This window comes from Erithacus rubecula, assembly GCF_903797595.1.
Source record: "Erithacus rubecula genome assembly, chromosome: 1".
NCBI classification, from domain to species: Eukaryota; Metazoa; Chordata; class Aves; order Passeriformes; family Muscicapidae; genus Erithacus; species Erithacus rubecula.
In genome coordinates, this window is record NC_136658.1 from 47,781,632 (window position 1) to 47,806,735 (window position 25,104).

At 39.4% G+C, this 25,104-nt stretch overlaps 1 protein-coding gene across 9 annotated transcripts in view; it reads right to left on the reverse strand.

Moving 5' to 3' along the window:
* The window catches only part of MBNL2 (muscleblind like splicing regulator 2), a 102,175-nt gene that overhangs the window by 28,011 nt on the left and 49,060 nt on the right, over positions 1-25,104 (reverse strand). For all 9 annotated transcript variants that reach the window (XM_079306979.1, XM_079306981.1, XM_079306974.1 and 6 more), the window contains exons 3-4: positions 3,273-3,437; positions 104-304 (exon numbers count right to left, since the gene is read on the reverse strand). In XM_079306979.1, the coding sequence (XP_079163105.1) occupies positions 104-304; positions 3,273-3,437 (366 nt within the window). The remainder of the gene's footprint in view (positions 1-103; positions 305-3,272; positions 3,438-25,104) is intronic.

Below are 25,104 nucleotides of genomic sequence, written 5' to 3' on the forward strand. Positions count from 1 at the left end.
CAACTACATTTAAGCTTTGCTTCTAAAACAACAGTAACCCTCCAGGATCTCTCCCACAGCCTAACAGAGAATGTATTTCTAGTCACAATGGTGCCCACAGTACCTCCAGTTTATCAGTCCTGAGGAGTTTCTGGGTAGCAGTTGAACTGGGAACTGAAACTGGTGGACTTCCAGGAACAATGACAGGCGGCGTGGGTAGGATCTCGGTCGGGACTAAGCCAACTCCTGGTGTTACTGGCGTTAGGTAAGGAGCAAAGCTAATAGCCGTGTTCGTTCCTATTGTGGGACCCACTGGAAATGTGGGCTGAAAAAGGAAAACACACACCAAGATGAAAAAACAGCCCCTTAATCAACAGTGTACTAGTTGTCTTCTGCTTGCTGTTCTTTCTGGCACCAATTCATTTTCTTAATGAAAAAAACTTCAAACAGCTGGCAAAACACACTGCATCCTCTCTTCTTTTAATCACCTAACACATTCCAGCAGCACACGAAGAACCACCTTTGTAACTCTATTATTGGAAAAGAGTCTGCTGATGCAAAGGAAGTCCTACTTTGAATTTGGATCTGTGTGGAGGTCCAGCTTACATTGCAGGCTTATTTACACATCTAAATGTAGAAATAACACAGACTTTATTGGTTTTCCTCAATACCTGTTTTCCTTGGGCAAACAGGCTGTTTTTCAAAGTATTCAGATTTCATAGCTGAAGCGTTATTAACTATATTAAAGCCATATTTCTAATAAGAGTACATATAATGAGCTCTTTGGCATGTAACTTCCAGTATGTTTGCATACTGTATTTTGCCACCTCCTGCAATTTTATGTTACTGTGTTTCATACACTTGAAAAAACTCACCTTCGCAAACGTTTGTGTGCTCAGCTGTCACCAATGGCAAGCAAAATAAATATTACAATCTCATCTGGACACAATATTTAGAAAGGGATTATTCAGGCTTAGATTAGTTCATCATATGAAAATTTTTGATTGGAGGGAGTGATACGGGTCTAAAAATCTTGTTTTGTTCTTTCCTACAGTGAGTCAGTGAAGTCATGACCAGAAGAAAGAGCATTTGTGTGATGCTAAAACAGCCGTGACGAGGCAGAATAGTGGGTTTGTTACCACTAGCTCCACGGGGGTGGAGGCAGAACATCACCATTGTCAGCCCATGCTCAGACCTGGAAAGTGCTTTAGTTCTGCAGAGCTGAGTACCCCAGAGAGTGAAGTTATAACTATAAATGAGGCAAAACTACAGGACACATGTCTGATTAGCTCTGTCATAAATGAGGTTCCCAAATAAGCCAGGAGCTAGAAACACAACAGCACAACACTTAGACTTCAAAACACTTTAACAAAGGAGAAGTGTCACTCCCATTAAGGTGGCCTGCATGACATATAGTACGTAGAAAACATGCAAGAGAAAACACAGGAGCTAGAAGGCAGTTTTTATTTTTTGTTTGTGTTTGATTTACTTCAGATTTTTTTGTCTTTGGAACCAATTACTAAATTATAATTGGATGTGACTTTTTACCAATAAGATGCTCTGAGCATGCAGAATAACCAGGAAAACCAACTATACTGAAATGACATCTAACTGCCCTTATGAGTTAAAAGTGCATTATGCAGTGTTTCAATCAGTGATCAAATCTGCTTGATATCAAGCAATTCAGATTATATATCAAACATTAGCTAAATCCTGAAGAGCATAATAATGAACATTTATATGAAATAATAGCTCAACTATGTTGAAGACAATCTGTGTTATGTGAAATATAAATAACAGCTTTGTCAGATACAATTTTAAGAATAAATCCCCTTGTCAAATGACTTCTATGAAATTTTCTTTCACTTTTTATCCATTTGGTCAAGGCTGAGTCATCTTAATCTGGCAATTTATGTGAGACAGGCCTGGCATTTTTATCACAGCCATCAGTACAGAAGACATTACGTCAATGAAATTGTAAAGTTCAAATGATGAAATGGTTGAGAAGAAAAAAAGTATAATTTTGCCACTTCAATTTTTCTCATAATATTAAGTGATAGAATCTACTACTTCATCAAAACTTTTCCTGGTAAAAACTCAAGCGGTAAATCCCCAGGAAATATCAAGATACATTAGGAGGCCAACACCACCAGATACAATTTGATGAGGAAGTACCAGAAATTCAGGGAGTCCTGACACTCAATTCCCAATCCAAAACAGGAGATGTTTCAAATATAAAAAGACATTATTGAAAAAGGCATCTGGGTTGAGCTTCCTGTCACCAAATTCAGATGTCTTCCTCTGAGATACCTACCCTTGACTCCAGTGGTAGCCCACGGAAAGACAAAGGCACTTTGAAAACTGAATCATCTAATCTGAATGCTGATGCCTGGAACAAGCCAAGCAAATAGTAATTAGGAGTGCCTATATGTTTTGATAAACTATACATGGACCTTGGAAACTCACTGCAAAAGTTGATGCCAACACTCCAGATGCCTCAAGTTAGAGAAAAAAAATCCCACTCCAGTGGGATACCTCACACTAGGAATTTAGATTGGAAAAAAAACATTATTAGCAGCCTTGTGTGAAAAATTTAATTCAGATTACTTGCCAAACCATGCTTTGGAAGTCTGCTGCACTGAGGAGCCCAACTGCAAGGGCTGCCCAGGGCAACTGATCACTTTAGTGCATATCCAAAGATGCTGCTCATGCATGCCAGACTCTAGCTCTATGTCACCTCCTGGATATGAAGTGTCTCAGGCACCACATGAACCACCTTGAGACAAAACACTGAGTTTGTAAAGTGCATGCACCACCAATTCTCTTATCCTCAGACACTTCAACAGAGTAAGAAAATGCTATCCACTAACCTTTGCTCCCAGTACTGGGATTAAATAATATTTAAAGCCATTCAAACCCATAAACTCCTGAGAAACTCTGTGTTCCTATTCAAATTACTTACTAGCAAATTATTGTTATTACACAAATTTTCACCTCCAGAAGGATTATAGGCAAAAATCTTGTAAATATGACATGAAATGCATTAAGGGGAGAAAAAAAAGGAGGAAAAAAATGAAAATTATTATGGGATAAAAGAAAAATAGTACAAATGTCCAGCAACACTCCATTATATCTTGAAATGCAAATAGAAATAAGCATATCTCTAGCATCTTGACCATTCCTTAAGTAAACATACAGGGACTATTTTTATTGATACTATTTAGAAAACTTTTGCAGGTTGATAGAGTCCTCAACTTTACTTACCATTAAGACCACCAGAGAAATATACTTACCACTGGCTGTAGTGGTGTCCCTGGAAACATGAACTGCATTTGCTGGGCAAGCATTGCCGCTGCAGTTTTTTGCTGGATTAGGTTGTTCCTGCCATTGATTTCCAGTTGAGTTTTTAAATGTGTTGGTGGATGAAGGTACTTGCAATTCTCCCTTGTACAACGACCCTAGAAAAAGAATTCACACTAATCAGTTGGCTGCCTTTGATGATAGTTTAATGCCTTTGAGCAAAATATTACATCATAAACTTAGCAAGACCTAATGAAACACAGGGTGTTTCCTGGGAACTATATAGAGGGCTGGGAGGAGCTGATGGCCTTGAGCTCTGTCTCAGTCCATCACCTCTGATTGATCATTAAGGCTATTCACCACAGAAAAAAAAAAAAAGAGAAAAGCTGCGAATCAGCATTTTCATTGTAAAGTACAGATCACTGCCATACAATTAATAAACTCAGAACTGTCCAGACTGCCTGAACTGCCTCTCAGGACACCCTGGCTAAAGTATCTGGTGTAACATAAAGTTTTTTATTACATGAGTCACAAGATGAATAACAAATTGAAACCTTCTGTAAGAGAAATGCAGCTTTTAGGTACATAGTATTAAAAATAATTGTGTGATTGTGGCAGTGAGGATCTGAAGCTGCCACTCTCTGCTTGTGTTCTCTCATACATTCACCCTTATTCCAGTTCACTGCCTTCCAGCCTCTTGTTTCATTACATCAGCACAACTCTGAACTATTTCCATTCAAGTATAAAAGAACAGAAGTAAAGGTGGTACTTTTACAGCCTAAATTTAGAAACAGTGCATGGATCTAAATCTGAAGGTACACAGCAAAAGGACAGCTCCAATCAACATGAAAGAAGGAGGTTTTAGTTATAATTAGAGACAATAAAAATATAGGTAGGCTGTCATCTTGATGCGCCTTGGGTTAGAGGAGATGGATGTACAAGCTGACCCCAAACATAGGTAGAGTGGCAGAGGAGGCACTGACATATTTTCCCTCAGAAAGGGAAATTGTAGGGTGTACCTGGAGGTTGTGCAGCTGCAGGGCAGGACCTGCTGAGATCAGAAGCTCCTTGATGATATGGCTCACAAACAATCACAGAATTTTAAAAGCTGCGACTAGAGGGCCTAAAGCATTTGTCAAACCACATTGGATACACTCAACTTGTATAAGTTGTTTCTAAATTGAGATGTTTTTAAGAAATGGTTTTGAAACTTCCCATTCACCGGTGTTAGGGTTTTATTATTTGTAGACAAGCAGGAATACTCTTCTACAGTCAAGAAAGCATCCAGATCCCTGTGCAGGAATACCACACTGTACAAACACACACTGACTCCATATATGTACACACACACACACACACACACACACAGAGCTACAAAACTTTCAACAGGCTTCAAATGTCCCAAAACTAGTGCCACTGTTACACTTTTGACTTAGACACCAAAACAGTGCAGATTCTGCCTCTCATTTGCTATAAGGATGTCATAACTAGCTGTTCATGAGTGAGTTAAACATTTTCAGGAAGCTTCTCCTGTGTTGAGGTTGATGGGAATGCAAACAGCTATTTCCCCACTATTGAACTATTGAGAACAGCCCTTTCCTGAACTGCCCCTGGCTGCTGCTGGGAGTACGCTAAACAGCAGAAGCCAGAAAATGTGAGAAAGCTAAAAAGTTAAGAAAATCAATGGTCTCAACACTCAAGAATAATGGTCTCAGTGCTGTTTTAACCTCCTAGTACAGATGCAGCCACTTTCAGGATATCATGCTTTTCTTCCATTGAGAGAATCACTAATGCTGCCTGATTTAATGATTTACACAAAAGGAACATTTACTTTGTCAGCTGGCATGAGCAGAACCAGAAACAGTCATGATTTTATGGACACAAAAGAAAGCTGGCTCTTTCATTTGGGGGGGAATCTGGCCTTTACCATCATAATGCTGAACTAGAGCAGATTCAGCACAGACAATGAGCATATGCTTTTTTCTTGGCTGATGAGAACAACTGATTTAGACATTTTCAACTGACATCTATTTTACCTTAGCCTATTTTGTATATGAACGGCTCCTATGGCAAACCTAAAAATTAAAACAGCAAAATCATATCAAACTACTGAATCTGATGGAAACATCGACATATGGAACCAAACGTGTTCCTTAAATAAGGCCTGAGAACAACTCTCATGCACAGTGGCTTCTGAAGCACCTTAAACCTCAAGAGTGCCTTCAGCCAGACCTCCAGTCTTACCTCTGAAAGCACACAGCTACTGTACACCATTACTTCAAGCTCTGCAAAGCAACCCACAGTGTACAAAAGATTGGTTATTTCTTCCAAAATAATCCAACCATACAAAAATGCACTGTCTGAAGTTATTCATGTCTGAGCATCATTTACTAGTTTTCTGAGCTCCTGGTTAGCAATGAATGTATGTATATAAAAGAGCTGGGTGGTCTCACCACGCTGCTATAGAAAGCCCTCCAAACAGATCAAGCCTTGTTGAAATTAAATGACCCAAAATAAACTGCAGTGGAATGAGCACTGAAAATAGTGGGTAAATTAATCCGCCCTCACTACCAAAATTAAATAAACTCTGAGACCAGCTTTTTTACTTTTTGTACTTAAAATGGTAGCAGGAAAACACCTATGAGGAATTTTTCATTCCTGTTTTCCCAAATGCTCCATTTCCCAACTACTAATCACTGCACAAACAAAAATTCATACTTGTAGTATCATTTCAGTCAAATGAAATTAAATTGATCCATAATTTTTTTGTTTATTAAAAATCCAAACATGAAGTCCAACTGACATGACAGCACATATCAACCAAAAAGCAGAACAGGCAACTGTACACAACATGCAGGTGCATTCAATGTGTTCACTGGGTCACCATCAATGAGTCCACTTCGTAAAAAACTAATGTTAGAAGGCCACATCATCACAAATGCAGAGACAAAACCAGGTACTTTAACTTTCAGGTGTATCAATATCAAGCCCCTGGAGTGAGGCTTGCTTCATCTTAAAACCACAGCAGTTTAGGAGCTGTTCCACAGACACTCAAGCCCTCTGGCACAGGACAGCACAAACTCAGCAGGATAAGGGAGGCGGTAGAAAAAAATAATTGCTTCTTACAACTTTTAACCTGTTCCCAGATATGAGTCAGAGTCCTGAAACTGAGGGCACAGACAGATTGGTTTGAAACTGAGACCCTAGAAACTCCTGTCAAGTGAAGGTTATCAACAAGCACAACGTAAGTGGTTGTGCACTTCCCATGGGAGTTCACGAAAAAAATCCCTTTCAATGAGCTGTCTCCTTATCTGCAATGGATAGGAACAATGAACACACATCAGATTACATTCCCAGCAGTCTGTTACTCCCTTTATCCTGGAAGGATGGTACCTAACTCTGACCTTTTATTTCTTTGCCTTTGTCCTCTACAGCTGTCCAGCTTACTGCCTAGCACCACATTTCTGGCAGGCAATGGAAAGTTTAAACAGAAAAATTCTTTTCTACTGCTAATTATCCAGACTAGAGCATGTTGTGGCTCGTGCCAGGCTGTCCCACAGGTTTCATTCTAGTAAAGCAGTGGGAGAGGGAAAAGGTGCATCGAAGAGCTGCGAACTCAAAGAACACCAGTGCCCAACACCAGGGCACAGCAAAGAGAGGCTCTACTTCAGCAGAGGCAATGGTCTTGGGAGATGCTACCTGACTGGCTTAATTTCAAAAACACATCCCTTAACAAGCCACGTCGCACCATTGGCTTTTAAAAAAAATCAATAGATTTTCCCATTATAACAACAGGTAGTTTGTCTAAGATCAATGCCACAGGACATATACTAGAGTATATTAAAAAGCTAGATATGTGTTTAGAATTTTAAATTTAAAATAAACAACATTAGGTGAATGTAGAAGTAACACCCTATAACTTTGCATGTTAACACACTAAGGATCCATTTCCTGTCTTTGAATGTTTCATAAATCCACAACTTCTTTCAGTGTTTTACTCTTGCTTTCATAGTAACAATAACAATAATTAATTCAAGCTTGGAAATTGCTTATTTGTAATAATGAGTTAGATTTGACTTATTAAAGTTACATTCAATAAAAGTAATATGCTTGAACAGGAAAAAAAAAAAAAAAGCAAAACAATGTTTCTTCTATCTCTTAGGCAAGAATCAGCTAAAGCTTCCAGAAATATTTTGGTCAGGTACGGAATTTATTGATGTTAATGGTGGGAAATAACAAAGCATGACTCCCCAACTCACAGCATAGCCTAACGTCTGACACACCTTTTAAAAACAGGTTATCCAATGAGAAGCAGAAATAGGAGGAGGCTTGCTGCCTTGCTGCCCTTTGCTCCAAACCTCGCTCCCCAGGGTGCTTCCAGCTCCCCCTACTCAACTCTGCTCTCTGTAAACTCTTAACTCCCTACTGTACCCACTCCCTCCTTGCTTCTCCCCCAGAGCACCCTCCCAGCCCCTAACTATAGCCCAGGGAAGAACTCACGGATAATTATAACTCTCTGGAGCCGTGCGTGTCCCGAGGAGCCGGCCAAGACCAGCGCTGCTGGCACATCACGCTCGGGAGCGGCTCAGTGCCTGCTCTGCCTTTCCTTAATAGGGTAAAACTCTGCATCTCTCTGCTACCCAGACACTGCTTTTTGCATAACCACTAAGAACTTTGAGATATGTCTTTGAGGTGTCTGCTTCCAGCAATTTTGCTTGAAATTGGCTACATTGTTCAGAAGTCATCAGGGTGAGAGGATGACGCTGGCAGAAATATGGACAGTGCATGTATGCAAAACCTGTTTCCTTAAGAAAACAAGCTAAACCTAAAATGCAGATGAAATTGTGTGAACTCTCAAGATTGAATATGTAGTTTAATGGGAAAAGAAATATATGACTTCCAAGACATAAATGGTTTTAGAAGGCACCTGAGCAACTGGTTCTACAAGGGGAAAAAAAAAGGCTTTCTGGTTTCCAGATAGACACTCTGAGATCTAAACATTTGCTGGAGTTAGAAAAGACATACAATAATTTTTAAAAAGTAATAATCACCTGATGTCACAACTATTCCTCCCACTCAAAAAAAAAAAAAAATCTTTTGCCATTTTCTGCATGTCTGGCACATGCCTGTAAAGATCAGGGCAGATTTTAAAACAGTAATGCCTTTGCAGCTGTGGGCATGCTGCTCAGCTAAACATTGCCTACTGAAGATATTACACACTGTTCAAACTCCAGCAGAGTGGGAGGTAGCACAGGCCACTGTCCAGGGTGGTGGCAGCACATGGCAAGAATAGCCACAAAGAAAGCAGTGTCAGCAGCTGGGGTGGTACCTAAGGCATAAATACTTATTTGGAAGAGCTTCTGTCAAGAGCAAAACCATTTATTCTCCTTTGGGATCCCTCCACAGCAGCCTCTCAGCAAATTCTGGTTGGGAACATGTGTTGTCTCACCCAATCAATTAAAACATTTCAGTATTGCATAAGCCAGGAACTTTTCAATTGTGATAATCCTGTGCTCCCTGAGGCTAAAAATAGACCCAGTCAATAGGAGGGCAGGTATTTTGAGATAGTTAAGCTTCTGCTTCTATGCTTAGACAGACACATTAATTCTACCAGCCCAAAACATCCAGTTCAAAAATTACTTTTCAAGTGCAGAAATATCAAAAAGGAAAAAAAAAAAACCACCAAAACACTAAAGAAAACACTGTGTATCCCATAGAGAGAGATGATTTCTCTTGTTCTACAGGATTTGATTACATGCATTCCCCTACATATTTTAGTACACGAGAGCTCAATCACCAACAGCACTTTCAACACTCATGCAAAACCCTCAGACTTCAGTTTGGACTGAATTAAAAAAGCATTTCCATCTAATATCACAATCCATGAATTCAGTTTTCCTATGCAGGTCAATCTGCTTTCCAACTTCACTCAGGAAGAAAAAAACCAGACACTATAGCACCACTAAAGTATTCTCTTTGCATTTGATGTGAATATGCACCACCTTATACAATGTGTAGGACTACACATGCTCATAGAGCTAGGCATATGTCCAAGGATTTCAGGGATTTAGTTAAGCCTTAAGAATGACTAGTCAGAGATTTTAAAAAATTTAACGCAGCGTTTTATTTCTTCCTTGAGGCATACAAAAATATTTCAAATTTTTTTTCATTTTACATAATTTCACATCTAGAGTACATTGCCTTCCAAACATGTATGCTTATGAAAACACAATTTTTTTAGCCTAAGCAGAATTTTATATAATTTTATATAGAAAGAAATGGAGACCAGAAAAAGATCCCTTATCTTGAAAATGGGGCACACTTGAACGATTTGTGAAATTGAAAAATAATTGAAAAGGACCAAACTGTACTACTAACAGAAATATTAATCTTTTGATGGTGAGCTCAAATAACTCAGACTTTACTATTCCGTATATCTTAGAAACACAAACACCTAAAGGAAAAATGTGTTGTAAAACAACACAAACATCTCTTATATTATACTTGAAATGGTTGAGCTCTTGGCTCTGTTTTCCTGGGAAAAAAAAAAACCCAAAAAAAACCAGACAAAGGCTACCAACAAAACCAACTTAAAAACAACTTTAAAACACTGCTGAGAACTTAGTTCTGTATTTATAAATCCACCTTGCAAGTCCACCCACCAAAGTTAGTGAGTGTGCATACATATTTATACACACCTACACACTTCCGTTTCAAGAAAAAGTAGAAAGCAATTTCACTTTCCTACTTTCAGGTAGAAAAGAAAGAAGGAAAAAATTCTCAGGTGGTTTCAGTCTGATTCAGTTTCCAACAGGCTAAGAAAACCCATTAGCTACTCTTTTAATGACTTCAATTTTTGGTAATAAACTAAAAGCTGGTAAAATAAAAATGATCATTTTATTCATAAAAGTAGAGAACAAGAACTGACTGTAACTGACAGAAAAAATAGAAAAAATATTGAACAAAAATGGAAGCCTTAGAAAAAGATGGAATGCCTAAATGATGTAAGAGTCTTACCACTAAAGACTTAATAGGAGATATTTATTTAAATGGAAAAAGACAAAATGTTCTACTGAAGAGCACATTTGCAATGCACAAAGAGCTCTGAGTCTCTCAAGATGCTCTTTCAAACAAATGTTGAGCATAGCTATAGAGAATGGTTTAATAATTTGCCTTGCAATATCAAGGGAAATGTACTCAATATTAAATTGCTCAAAAGACAAAGAAGTCAGGCAGATATTGCAGAAGCCAAAAAAAAAGAAAAAAAAAAGAAATTCTAAGTTGTTTGACAAAGATGCTTGAGATCATTCTAACAAATAAGAAGAAAACTCAGACAAAGAGACAACGGACTAATATCAATTTATTTTATTTCTGTGTTAACTGCCTTGAAAATAATTTTATAATAATAGGGCAATAGAGATGATTTCTTCCCCAATTATGTAGCTTCTTTTGTTTTTCTTTTCACATTCTCTCCTCTCCACTGACGTTCAAAATCAACCAGATTATTTTTCTTTTAACTCCAGGTTCGGCTACCTGCAGTACATCACAAGTAACTGTGGACAATCCCTGAAATAAATCTTCGCTCTAATGCACACAGACAAATTCCATGGAATGAGAGGCAGCCAACAGATAGAATATGGGAAAAACCCAACAGAATGAACATGAAGAAAGCGGAGGGAAGCATAACCTTATTTAGCTAAAATTCCTCAGATGTCTGATTTTTATTACATGGGTGGTGAGTCTTCATGTGGAGTGAAGCTGCCTCGTGCAGGGCTCCAACAAACACAGCTCCCCTGTGGGATGACTGGATGCAGCCTGCCATGGGACTCAAGATGGGCTTCAAAGGCAGAGCCGTGACTTAAGCCCTCCAATCTGCCCAGCCAGAGAAGGCAACATATTCACTGATTCCTGAATTACAGAAAAAAATGTCTAAAACCTTTATAGAGTCTCAGAATAGAGCATGTTAACCCATAGCTGGGCAGCTTTAACACAACTGCTCATCTCAAAGACTGAATGTTTTTGAAGACAGAAGAGAGATGTGTAAATTGCAAGCTGGACCACACAGTAAGTCAAGGTGACACAGATTTTTGCTGGTAAACAACATACTCCACCATTATATTTAACTTGACTGAACTGTAAAAAAAGATAAGAGCTTGATAAGATGCAATTTTCTTCAAATTTTTTCTGTATCTCAAGAGCAGACAAAAGTAGCCATTCCAGAATTAATCCCAGCAAAGAGAGGCAAGTTGTTTGGTTGCAGGGTAGCTGGCAAGAGAAAAGGCAACAGTGGTGTAGCAGAACAGCAGGGCACCAAACAAGAAGATGGGTATGGCACAGCACCACTTCCTGACATACTCCTTTCCCCACCTCCTTTCCAATTCCTATAAAAACCTTAAAGCAGACATATGCTGACTTTAATGCAAGCTTGCTCATATGAGCAGGACTGAGATTATTCCTTTGCTTTGTAAGCACCACTTTGCAGTGATAAAGGCAATTGTAACTGCAGAACTGAGAGTCAAGCCCTGAGACACCTTATTTCTCTCTCAGTGGCCTGTAAAGGAAAGGCACCATGGCTCAGTACACAGACTTTGCCCTCCAATGTGCACAGCACATATCCTCCACCATATCCAGGTTAGAAAAGAAATAGTAAGTAATGGGGAGAGGTCTTTGCCAATGGGATGCTCACAAGCCCAAAGGATGAACAGCCCAGCAAGGTTCAGGCAATGGACTGGCAATGGTTCCCTCAACAACACACCAGGAATCAATGCACCTCAGGAAAAGCCATAAAACCAGTTATGTGGCATCAAAAAGGAGCAGAAGATATGCCTTGGCAGTGAGGAGCCTGGTTGACTGGACCAGAAAGAAAATGGGAGTAGAGTGCTATAAAACTGACTACACTGGTTTCCTACAGCAATTCACCTGGCCAAGGGAGCTTTGAAAATCTGCCTCATTTGAGAGTTGCAGTGAATTACATGTGACTTGGAAAAGGCATTTTATTTGGAACATTCTCATCATATGGAAAAGGTCATCAGCTTGATGTAGCAAGTCCCCAGCACACTAAGAGATCCTCTGGTGTACTACAGAGAAGGACAGACCTAACGTACACCAGAAGCAAGGGACTGCCTTGGACAGCAGCATGCACAGCCCCCAGCTCCCAAGTGGGATGTCCAGCAGCCCTGAACTGCTACCAGGGGCCCTGATATGTCACTGGCCAGTCCCTGTGCTGCTTTCACTCTGGCCAGGCCAGGCTTCACCCCTCTGTTTGCTGGGGCTCCCAGTCCAGCTGGGGCTTCCTGGAACTTTTCCCTGTTGGGGATTTCACACTTTCATGGCCAAGCATTTTGTAAACAAATGGAAAAAGCAAGGGCCAAGTTAAATACACAGATGGCCAAGGACACCTTACATAACTGCAGAGGTGAAAAGTACAGAGTCTTGTCCCTCTTCACTGGAGGAGTGTTTACCCACTCTCAGTGGCAGCACTGGCACCACTGCTGCGTTATTAATAAATCATCTGCTTTGCTCCCAGGACCAGCCAGCAAGGGCTGGAGTCTGACACCAGCTCTCAACTGATTGGAAAGTTCCTGAAAACAAACAGAAATTAAAGAAACAAAGACCTAAAAATGAATATATATGCATTTTCAAGGAAGAATCACTCGTAAAATTATCTTTAACTTTTATAGCTGCTGAGAAGCAGCAAACAAATTATTGAAATTAAAAGATACCATTTCACTGTGGAGCTGCCTACATAAAGCAATCAAGTATACCTGACCTGAAAAGCCAAGGGGAAATAGGGCACCTTTCCTCACCTTTTCTATACCTAATTCATGCTCCTCCTCCTCCTCTGGGAATCAGTTTATCATCAGTAAAACATTTTAGTTTCCATCTTTTTTTGCAGTCTGACACACCTTGAATTTCCCTCCTGAGGGAAAGGCGAAAATTGCACTACTAGCAAGAGGGGCAGTGAGACCCCTGCTCTGAAGAAGCAGGATATAAGAGTAGGCAGTGAGGACCACCCAAAGAACCAACAAACAAGATCAGCTTAAAAAAAAAAAGGGGGGGGCAGAGAAAGAACACCGGTAAAAAATTCAAGCAAGAGGAAAGAATGAAGCCCTGGTATTCCAGTAAGCTAAAAAAAAAACCCTTTTATTTTTTTGCTGAAAGGTTATCTATCCCCTTCCACCAGGTATTAGGAAGCTTCCAGAAGATCCAGTAAAAATAGCAAGAAGTATAATGCAGTTACATTTATCTGAAATGGTAGCTTATGGAATTAGGCAGCTAAATCATGGTTATGAGAAAAGATAAGACACATTAGGATGTCTTATTACTTTCCCTGAATACTGTATTCATTCCAGTACTAGAATATGGGATTGTGGTCTCGAGAGTGCTTATACCTTCTCAATACTGTGTTGAAGGAGCAGATAATTATTCTCTTCCTTAAGACAGATTCTGCACTGACTAAATAAAATTCTAGGTTAATTTCAAATTAAAATAATGCCTCTAGGTTTTCCAAGGCATCTATCCACAACTTTGGGAGGAACACACACACTAGACTCCCTAACATTTATTATATGGCAATGACATTGGAATACCCTGACAATCTCCATGGTACCTGTCTTCATCAGCAAAAGCAGTGATACCAACCTCAATTACATGACCACATCTACTACTTTGCACACAGTGAATAGGCAGTCAAATAGTATTTCTTTTAAGCCTGCCAGTCAGTTGTCAATACTCCAGCACATGTCCACTTACCTCCTGGCCTGAACGCAAGCTATTCACTCCCTTTTGGGCCTATTCATATGGCTGGCTCTACAGGATCACATTAGGAATGCTTCCATTAAAATAATTAATGGATTTTTCAGTTTTCTCGTGATACTAGCCAGCATTACTTCCACTCTACACCAAAATAAACTGAGATCAAATACAATTAAAGACTTGAGAAGTGCCTGCAGTTTTTGGCTCTAGGTGTCTGTCCTCCTTTTACATGCAAATGCCTCACTAGACACCTACTGCTCCTGGGATTTGGGAGTCCACCCACCTCCTGGCTAGCAGTTAAGATGCCAGATTCAGGGACCCACTCACTGATTTCCAGAGGAAGAGGTGAACACCTGACCAGGAGCATATCTCCTGCCAACTCTGCCCCTTCTGCCTCTCTTGCTGCACCAGCACCCTTTGGGCAGAGACCTGACCTCTTCACATGCCACCCCACACTGAGGCACAGGGAAACAGGGCTGGAAGGGAGCATGCACTAATGTTGCCTGGACAGCACATCTCCAACACATTTCCCTCAACTCTTGGCTCCTACCCAGTTCACCTGGCCAAACTCCCACCTTGTCCCAGCTCTTTTCCTCTCCATTTCCTCAACTTCAGCCTTAACTCTTCCCAGCTCCTGGCGCCAGCACCTGACACCAGACAGAGCTGTGTCATTGGTCTGAAAACTGAGTGTATGTGGAACCTGCCTGCCTGCACACAGCCTCTGCTAGGCGTGCATGGATGGTGAATTTAAAAAAAAAAAAATTACAAAATGACCTCATTTGGGTGAAATTTCACAAAAATAGCAGAAAGCAAATTACTGATACCAGAGCAACTGTTCTGGTGCCGGATCCCAAGGTTCAGTTATAAACAACAAGAAATCAAGTTTATTATTGAGCCAGTTTAAAAAAAGTGGAAGGAAAACCAAGGTATTTACAGCTCAATTGTTTTTCAAAGATGGTTGAAGTGTTCCACCAAAACTTTAAATAAACACTCTGAGTAATTGAAATGTTTCAGCCCAGATAATTGCATTTTGAGAGACTTAGAAACCACAGAAAAGGAGGGTATTATTTGGAAAGTGGTAGGGAAGATTAAATCCAGGTGATGATGATGATGGCACACTATTTGTTGGTAATAAAATACTCGTGTTTGCCTCATCAACATGCCCAGCCAAAGCTAATGATCACAGCAAACCCAAGCACTTATGGAGCAATAAAAAAAAGTATTTAAACACAATGGCAGTAAGCAAAACATTCATGTTAAAAAAAGAAATCTGATGGACCATTCATCCAGAAATACTTTAATACAAGCAGTTGTTATATGTTGAAAGCTGATGCACTCCACTGACAGAATAAAGAGCTACCATACAGCATTTTGGACAATACAATGCTATAAGCACATCAATATAATTTCAAGGCAAACACTTTGTTTTTCTTCAAATTGGATTGAAAGGGGATAATGTACTAGTGTACCAAGATTTTCCAGTGTCACAGAGCAAAGCCCCAAAGATTTATAGAGGAAGAGAAAAAGTCATAGCTAGAATTGACCCATTTGATTTGAACAAGGACTACTTTAATTTGTTTTCTTCAGCATTTTGAAGATGATACCTTCCCACCTTTAAGTCTTAGCAGGGAAAAGAAGTTCATTAACAGGCTATCACAGCATCTAGTATGACATGTGCAAACACACTTGGAGAAAGGAACCACTTTTGTTCACTTGTTCTTCCTTCCCCCTAAAGTTTCTATGGGAGACAAGCAGGCTCCACTGCAACAGTGACAAACTGACAACATCCAGTGCTCTATCTCCTGGAAGCCTTTACAGGTTTGGCACCATGCTCATCTGTTTCTCAGGAGAAACTAACTCAAGGTCTGAAATACTGTTCTGCAAACAGGAACCAAAGAACAACATAATTTATGACTTCCTTTTGTGGGTAAAGTGTTTTCACTGCCTGCACCTTATCTGAGCAGGAGTCACAAGACAGAGATTCCCACCAAACCTCTTTTTGGCAAATGTTTTGTTTTGTTTGGGTGCTGGGAGGGAAGAGGCAGGATGTGGTCAGGAGCCAACAGCACAGCCAAGGCTTCCGTCACTACTTTTTATGCCAAAGTGACAACAACAACCAAGAGAGAAACTCTGAGTGAGGATTCTCCCTCTCTGCTCCCAAGCAGGAACAGAGGGACCAGAAGTGCTGAGAACTTTCCTCTCTGGAGCAGGAAGGAAAAGAGCCCAACCACCAAGACCTCGAAATTGCATGCAGACTTTGAGAAGGTACTCGGCTCATCACCTGACCTGCAACGTGTGGCTGAACCATCTTTTCATTACTCCCAGGAGACTCATTCATCACAGCTACTTTAAAGGACTTTGGTTTAAATATTCTTCATAAATGACACAAGGCTGAAGAATACATTAAACCAAAACTCTAAAAACCAAAGCAAAGTTTTATGGAAGAAAAAAATTTATAATGATCTCATGCTTTCCAGAGAGTGGCTCTTTCAAAGCCAGAAACCATTCAGTATTTGCTTCTATTTTCTATTTGTCTGATAGTGCACATCATACAGTGATTACAATAATTGTGGCATGTTAGATTCAACCTAAAGGACATACAGGTTAGAATGCAGTATGGTTAGAAATGCTACTTATAATTGAAACCATCTTGACTCAGATTTTTCAAAAAGCCTTTGTAATTGCAGACAGTCTGGAAAAGAAATATTTAAATGGCCAATTCTGTGTTTTTTCCCATCCTGCTGCTTTTCAGCAAAGAAAAATTGTGATGGATGGGTACTATTCATCAGCAGAAATAGTCAAAATATGAGATCACTAACCAGCAACTAGACAGGGTTTAGTCAACTCCTTTGTTTAATCTCTGGGGATTCAGTGTCTGGATGAAGGGAGGGTGGGAGGGAGTTTAGAAGTTTCTGAAATTTAACAGTAACATACTTTAAAATTTTTAAAACATTAGAACCATTTAAACCAGGTTATAGTAACCTATTTCCAGTACAGCAGAGAGAGGGACTCTCTCAATCAAAAGCGACTGCATGAAAGTTGGTGTATGTAGCAATAAAAGCTATTTTGGCATGTTAGCAAGACAAAGACTAGAGTTAGATCTTCTTTGTCCAGTGCAATCTAAAATCATGCCCAAAAGACACAGCTCCTGATACAAGCTTTCATTTATATCCTACCATTCCTTCATAGGGCAGCTTACAAATATTACTCCTCAGGCTATTAAATGCTATACTATTTAGTAAATAAATAAAACAATAAAAGCCCAAGAAAGACCTAATTTCAAATGTGTTTTCACATCTTCAGGCCAACCTTGGGGGCACATAAGCTGTGCTGCTGGGTAAGTTGTTACTTACCCTACATCAAAAAGCACAGTATGGGAAGGTAAAACTCATCAGGGATCCTCCAGATGAGCTGGGAGATAGATGGTGCATCTTCCTATGAAGGCAAAGCTCTGACCTGAAGCACTGCTGAATCAATTGCAAGCACACAGGTAAAAGATGGAGGAGGCTGGGTGGACTGCACTCGTTTCCCTTCACTGGTAGGCAAGTCAAATGCTACTGAATCCATGGACTACATATATAGGCAGACCAATCACATACAAACAGCTTTGTAAGAGTACCTCTATCTCTCTAAAAATATGGCTTCTGATACAGAGATTGCTTTGGAAATGACTTAAACATGAAGGCACCCAAGCACATCATTATGAGCTTTACAATTATAAAATTTCATTTGGTTTTAGATTTTTAGATACCTTTAAAGCAGACTGATTACAAGTATCTTGCCTTCCTACAAAAGATGTTGTGGAATATAGCAAATAATCTCAGCTTTCCTTGACAACTTCACTACAAAGGAAAAAACTGCCAATGGGGGAGAAGTCTTCTAATTAATTTAAAATCAACACTAAGATTATAGAAGTGCTGTTAACATTTTTCAAGGAAATTGTCTTTTTCAGGAGTTATCAACAGGATTTTAATTTATTTTACTTCACCATCTCACACTGAAAACCTAGTGTTTCATCAGCAAGTATTTATCTGAATTCTTCTCATCAATGGTAGTTTCAGTCTTAAAGTTTTAGTGAATTGAAAATACCAAATTAGGTTTAAAAGTAAACTGTGCTTTAAGAAGAAACACAGTGAATTTTAAAGGTGTGAAGGTTTCAGTAGAAGGTTCATCATATCTACAGCCACACACCATACTGTAGACCATGCCCTATTCATTTTCCCATGCTATAATCCTGAGAACAATGAAAGGGAGACAGTAAAGAAGGGAGATGCATGCCTGAAGGGCTCACTTGGCTGGCTGTATTTAACAAATAAAGTGCTCAGTTTTAACTAGTTAAAGAGCATTTGATTAGCATATCATAGAAACCAAAGAAAAGGTAAGAGCTATGAAAAACCTTTTCAAACATCAAACAGAAATGAAACAAGCTTATAAATAGAGTTGCCTGCAAGCAAACAATTTCTGGAATGTACTGGGGGAAGCAAGGGAGAATCCCACAACAAAGGAGATTGCAAAAGCCAACCCAGTTTAACAAGTGGAATTACCAGTTTGGACACTACAGGGAAACAATGCAAAAACACCAGCAAGTCTGATACAAAGAACTTTTCTCAGCATTTAATAAAAACACCAACATATAGGCCAATTTCTAGGCAATTAAACACGGCTCTTTGGAAATGCAAAGCTTTACACAGACTTGGTTAACTACTCATGGAATATTAGAACTAATGAGGAACTGAAACTCTCTTGGAGTAAAGCTGAAATTTCAGACACATCTGATCACAGTTGGAAAATGTTAAGCTATTAGAGTACCAGACAACAATTTATATATCATCAAACAGCTGTCTGCCAATTTATCATCTACTTCTTGCAGACACACAAAGAGATTATAACCTGTAAAGATCTCAGAACCATGATTGTAACACTTTAAATCTACCTTTTATGTGTGTTGCTAAAAAAAAAAAAGGCACCCATATACCCTAGATGTATAATGAAGAATTTTTCAGATTTCTGACTGCAGCCTAAGAGGATGATGACAACCCTGCTATGATGGAAATGTGGTGGTTGCCACTCTAACACCCTTAAAACCCCTCAAACCCCCTAGGAGAGGTCAGGTAATTGAGATTTGCCAGTCTGGAGAGACTCACTTTGTGACATTTCTCCATGCCCACGCACAGCCCAAGCAGGCACTGTGGTTCATGGATCCAAACAGCAAGCTGGTGAAGTCCCTCAGATGTTTGACCACACACATACTCAAAGTCCCCAGCTCCCACTGCCTCTTCCCACAAGACAGAGGAATTATCCAGGATGGCCCTGAGTAGCTGCACTGAGAGGTGTGGGATTGCTGGTGCTGACTATAAGCCAATGCCCATCTCTGCAACCCTACCCAACCCAACCCTATCCAACCCAACGTACCTTAGCACTGGCAGTTCCCACAAAACATGGGATGAGCCAGCCTGGACTTGTGTGTGTTCAAATAATTAGCTACATAAGCTCCTATTTAATGGATCTCAGATAAACATCGTCTTCCATTTGGAAAGGTAATTTGTATACAAAACAAACTGCATCCAGTCTTGTCTTTTGATCATGTTTATGAACAGATCAGGGACTAACACTGATATTCCAACATCTCTTTAGCTGCCTTATACTTAGGAAAAAACTAATTAACAATCCAGAAGTTTACTTTTTTTCTTTGTTTAGACCTAAAATAAAAAGACGCGTAGGCGTTCCTTAAAATGAGAGTGCTTCAAGGACAGTGGAGTCAGATAAAAATATACTGCCTGTTTGGCTACTGCACCATCACCAGAGAAGTGAAAACTGCTATTCCAAGTGCTACAGCCAGGAAGTATTTAGGACAGCTATTCAGCCAGCTTTAACTAACTCCTGAGCAACAAGTCAACAAAGCCCAGTAAATACTCTGACAATTTATAACATAAAGGGTGAAGGTTTGCAAAATTTTTAGTTCCCTTTAAAAATGTAAAAAAGAACATAAAGGTAGAAGGTGAATGCATCATGCAAAAAAATTTGGTTAAGTAAAAACCACTAACCTTCTTGAAAATAATTAAATCAGATGATAATGTACTTTATTACAAAATCAGTTAATGATGATAAAATGGGTAAAAGTACAGTGACAGAAAGTCAAGTATAAGTCTTACTTTGGTGTCTAAATGTAGAAATTGGTTGAAAATTCTGGAATGCAAATCCTAATCCTAACAAAACTTTCATATTTACATATGGCCAAATAAGCAGGCAAAATTAATGCCCAGGAATCCTTTCAGATTTGTCTCTCAAGCTCTCATTGTAAGACTATTTTTCTTAGTCCAGTGCCATTAACAACAGTCATATTTGGGTTCACTGCAGCATACAACAAAAGTGTTGATGAGTTCAGTGGTACATAAATTTGGAATAGCAAAAAAAATGAACATCATAAGGCAATTGAGTTCACATTTCTGTCTGCTTCTTAAAAAAAGTCCAACCAAACAATAACAACAACATAACCACTAACTTCTTAATACATTTAAGGATCAAAATTGATGTTAAAACAGTTTAAAAGTTTTTAAAAACTTGTTTAAAAGTTTCAAAAAGAAGCGTGAAACGTTCTAGTTGTATGCCCATATAATTCTGCTAAACTGACTGTTAAATAAAATATTTACTACCTACACTTTTGATATGGTACTATGGAATTTGGACACTTCCTCTCCCCCAGTTTTCTTCTATTCCCTTTCCTGAGCAGTGGCTGCACCAGCTACCAAGACTGGGGCAGATTTTGTTCCCCTCTGGCACCCTGTATTTCCCTCAGGAGTGCAAGCTGGGGTAGCTGCCCTCTTTCTCTGTTATTGTGGTCTCCAGCTCTTCTCAAACATCCAGATTTTTTGCCAGTCACTTTGTTACAACACATGCTCTTTTGCACTCGACAGAAGGTTACAATTAGGAACACTTCTGTAATTACTTAGATGAGCTGTTGTACACCTCTGAATCTGTCTTCATACTCTCAAGAGCAAACCGCAGACTGTGCTCCTCAACAGCCACTGCAGCTGCATACAAGTAAATAAAAAGAATTTTTTTTTTTTTACAAATGTTTCAGCATTTAAGAAAATAAAACAGCTGTACTGTGTTAGACCAAGGTCCATCTAGCCCAGTATCCTGTTTCTAAAAGCAGTCAGCCACAGATGCCTAGGGAGTAGTATAAGAACAAGGAAACTATTTAATGATATATATTGAAAATATTTTTCACATATCCTTGATGGAAAACAGAGATGGAATTTTGACAGAAGAGGGGGAAAAGCAAAAGAAAACAAAGAGTCCAACACACATACCCTTTGCAAAATCATGAAACATTCCTTTCAAAATAAAAAGAGAATTGAGAAGAAGATAAATCTTACAGATCTCCTTCTTTTTTCTTTTTTTAAAGAAGTCCTCAGGAACAAGAAAAAACCAGCAACTTGCCTGCTATTCAAAGAAGCAGTATAAGTACATAGTGATGCACATCACTGGCCAGCTAATTTTGAAGAACCCTTGACTATCAGTGTCAATAGCTTTTCTTCTGTGGAAGGGCCCTCATGGAAACCTACTGGTAGGAATTCACATCATGAAATCCCAGATGAGAGCTCCCAAACAATTAAAATTAATGGATTTATAAATACAGCTTCAAAAAGTATATACCTCAGTCAGAGGGAAAGCCTGCTCTACTTGATTCCCTGGGTCAGACAAGAACCATTGAGGCACTAAACTAGAAACAGGCAACACAGTGTGGGAACAGTGAAGTGCTCCATTAAATCAACTGGAGGTTTACAGTTGCCTTAGTTGAATATGGGATCAGTTGCAGATGTCACCCATGGGGACAGAGGCTGGAGGGGTTATGAAGTCACAGATGCAGAAACCAACTACTTTGATTCCACTGTTAAGATCTGTATCTCCACAGCACCATATCTGTGGTTTTTAGATCTGTGCTTTTCAGAAGCTCCAGTTAAGCTAATGAAAGGTGGTGATGGCTCTTGCTTATTTGGGAATGGTGAGACAGAAGCATCAGGGTATGACAGAAGATGATGAACTTGAAATTCAGAGAGCAAGAACCATCATGAAAGCCCAGTGCATTTCTAGGATGTGACATGAGCCCCACCCACCAGTGCAGACAGAGACTGGAAGGTGTGCAGCTGTAACCTGGAGAGGGAGCTGACCATGGCAGACGAGAACATCGTGGATGCCTTGATCAAAACTGACTGACAGTGGAGACACAGGTGTGACACACCATGGAAAAGGCAATCACAGCCCCAGGTATGGGGGAAAGGCAGCAAGGCTTCTTCCTCTCCTCTGGTGACCCTCCTTGCAGTGCCATACATGCCTCTGGTCACTAATGGCCAAATCAGCTGGGTTAGATCTGGAGCAAGCATGGGCAGGGCTGCCAAGGTGACTCAAGGAAAGGAAAACCTGTCTTTGCAAACAGAGAAAACAGTGTGGTGGGTTTTTTTGACTGAGTAAAACTGGCTGAGAGGCATGTACCAAACATTTCATCTGTATATCTATATGTATGTATGTGAGCTATGCATTCATGGATTCCTAGGTGCACAGTAACTTGTGTCAAAGATGTTGTTTTTTCCAGATATTTTAAAATACTCTCATTTTTTTTTAACAAGTGAGTACTGACAGGCATGTCTATGTTTCCAAGATGATCTATAAATATTGCCTAAAGAAAGGCTTGTAAATACAAAAGGTGGTCTGTTTTTCTCCCAGCTATGTTAGCAACTTTAATATAAAGTATTCTTTCTTTACTAACCTCGAATGGCTTAGTAATTTCTCCTACTTCTGAAAGAAAAAGAAAGGGTAAGCAATAAAAAACCCCAGCTGCATCCCTTTCACAAAGAGAAAAAAAAAAGGGGAAGGCTGTTAAACAATTTACTTCAAATAACAGAGAACATAATGTAAAAAACTACAATTAAAAAAAACCATCTTTCAATATCCAAGGTTATCAATGACGCAAGTGCTTATTATGACTTGCAGACTGAAGACTGTTTATTTCAGCTCAAAACAGGCAAATTCAAGGGTTTTGCAAGAGAAGTGCTTTGAAACATAAGATGAATATCTTCTGATTTACTGCTCACAAATTTTAAGGTTAATATGAGAGCAAGACAGAGTCATTGCCAATTATAACTAAAAATTTACAAATACCATAAATGTTACACAAATTTTTAGAGGTTTACGCTGCATCATCAGACAAATGGAGCCTTACAGAGAGAACAGAAAAAAGTATCATCTTTAGGAAAATGCAATTACATAAAATTTAAGCATACCCTCTCCACATTCTTTGGGGAAGGGAAAGCATGCTAAAGTTGCTGTATTTATACTGATAAATTATGGTTATCTATTTAAACGAGGGTTTTAATTAGACACGGTGTGTACATAAGAAATGCAAAATCAAAAAAACAAAATCAAACTAAATTTTAATAACGATCCTGCAGATACCATATCAGAAAGTTTCAGCCTTCCATTCAGATCGCTTGAGGGCTTTTTTTTTCCATTTTCTTTGTCTATAGTTGCACAATAATTTTTTCCATATGATAGTGCTGTTCTCCAAGCCAGTATGAATGAAGCAGCCAAACCTGAGAGCATGCATCACCATCTAAACATCCTTTTAACAACCCTGTACCTCCATGCTCTGTACCTGATGGGTTTTTTTATCATGCCAGGAAACAGTGAGTTTAGAGAGAAGGTTGCCTCATGTCACGAACAACAGCAGCACATCTGTCTGCAGCTTCCCCTTTCTATACACCTGCTGTATTCCGTGGAATTTCACTGAAAAACCAACACAGTTTTCCAAACTGTGCTGTCCTCTCTGTGGCCTTCTGCTGGCATGCACAGAGATGCAAGGCACCAGGCCCTCACCAGCATCAATCTCTGTTCTTTTGGGCTGCTCTAATAACAATTCATTTCAAGCCATAAAACCGCTTGACATCCCAACGACGCTGGGAACAAGAGAACCTGTTAGGTATGGCAGTTAATTAACTTCTGTTGAACTGAACCAAAAATCAATTTGCTACCATTTCTTTATGGCATCCAAAGATGCTACACATTTATTAACTTATTGCACTACTTTTTCATTTGATATTTCCACATCTGTATTAATAAGTTGACCCATTAAATAGAATTTGGCCATGTATACAGATATATTATGAATTAATTAACCTTCACTTGCTACTTAATTAGCTAGTGATAACATTTCTCATTTCACATTAAAAATTTGCTGGCTACTTTCACACTCCTGATTCTCACGTGCATTGCTGAGATGCACAGCTGCTTTATAGCAAATCAAAGCACACCAAGATACAGCTGACACAGATCACAGTGGATCTTTTTGCAGCATCCAGGACTGAAAGGCAAATAACTAATTAGAAAGAACAGCCTTATTTAATTACCTAATAATAAACTCCCTTGCTCGTTAGAAACATTACATATATTGTAACAGCTGGCATACTGAAGTATCTGAGAAAGGAAAACCTGCTTCTACTACTATTGGTACTTTAGAGAAAGCTGGATAAATGGCATTTTTTTATAGTAGTACTCATTTAAAATACCATCTACAGGTCCAACAGTGGGGGACTTAACTATACTGCAATAATGTCAAGGCTGGGTGAAGAAAGTAAGAGCAACCATCTTCTAGGCCAGCCCTCAGTGATGCAGAAGACCAGCTTACTCCTACAGGATACAGGAACAACCCTAGAGGGCTGCTGCCCCGAAAACTAAATGAGATGCTATGAGCTTAGGACAAAACAGCATATGGTTCTTACATAAAACACAGTCACCTTTATTTCCAGGACAGTATTCTTTTTTTTTTTCCTTCAAGAGGCTGGCTGAAGATAAAATGCCTCAAGAAACCTAGCAGCAGGGATGGCAACTGCAAATCTCCTCCTTCCAGATGAGCACTCACCACAGACTCTACAGGGTTACATCTTTTCTTGCTCTCTCTTACTGCCTGCAGAATTTCTGTGGTGCTTTCCATACAACATCCAGCTCCAGTGAAGGTTCCCCACCTATCATCCAGCAGCCTTTCACTGCCTTGCACACCCATAAGACCTAAAT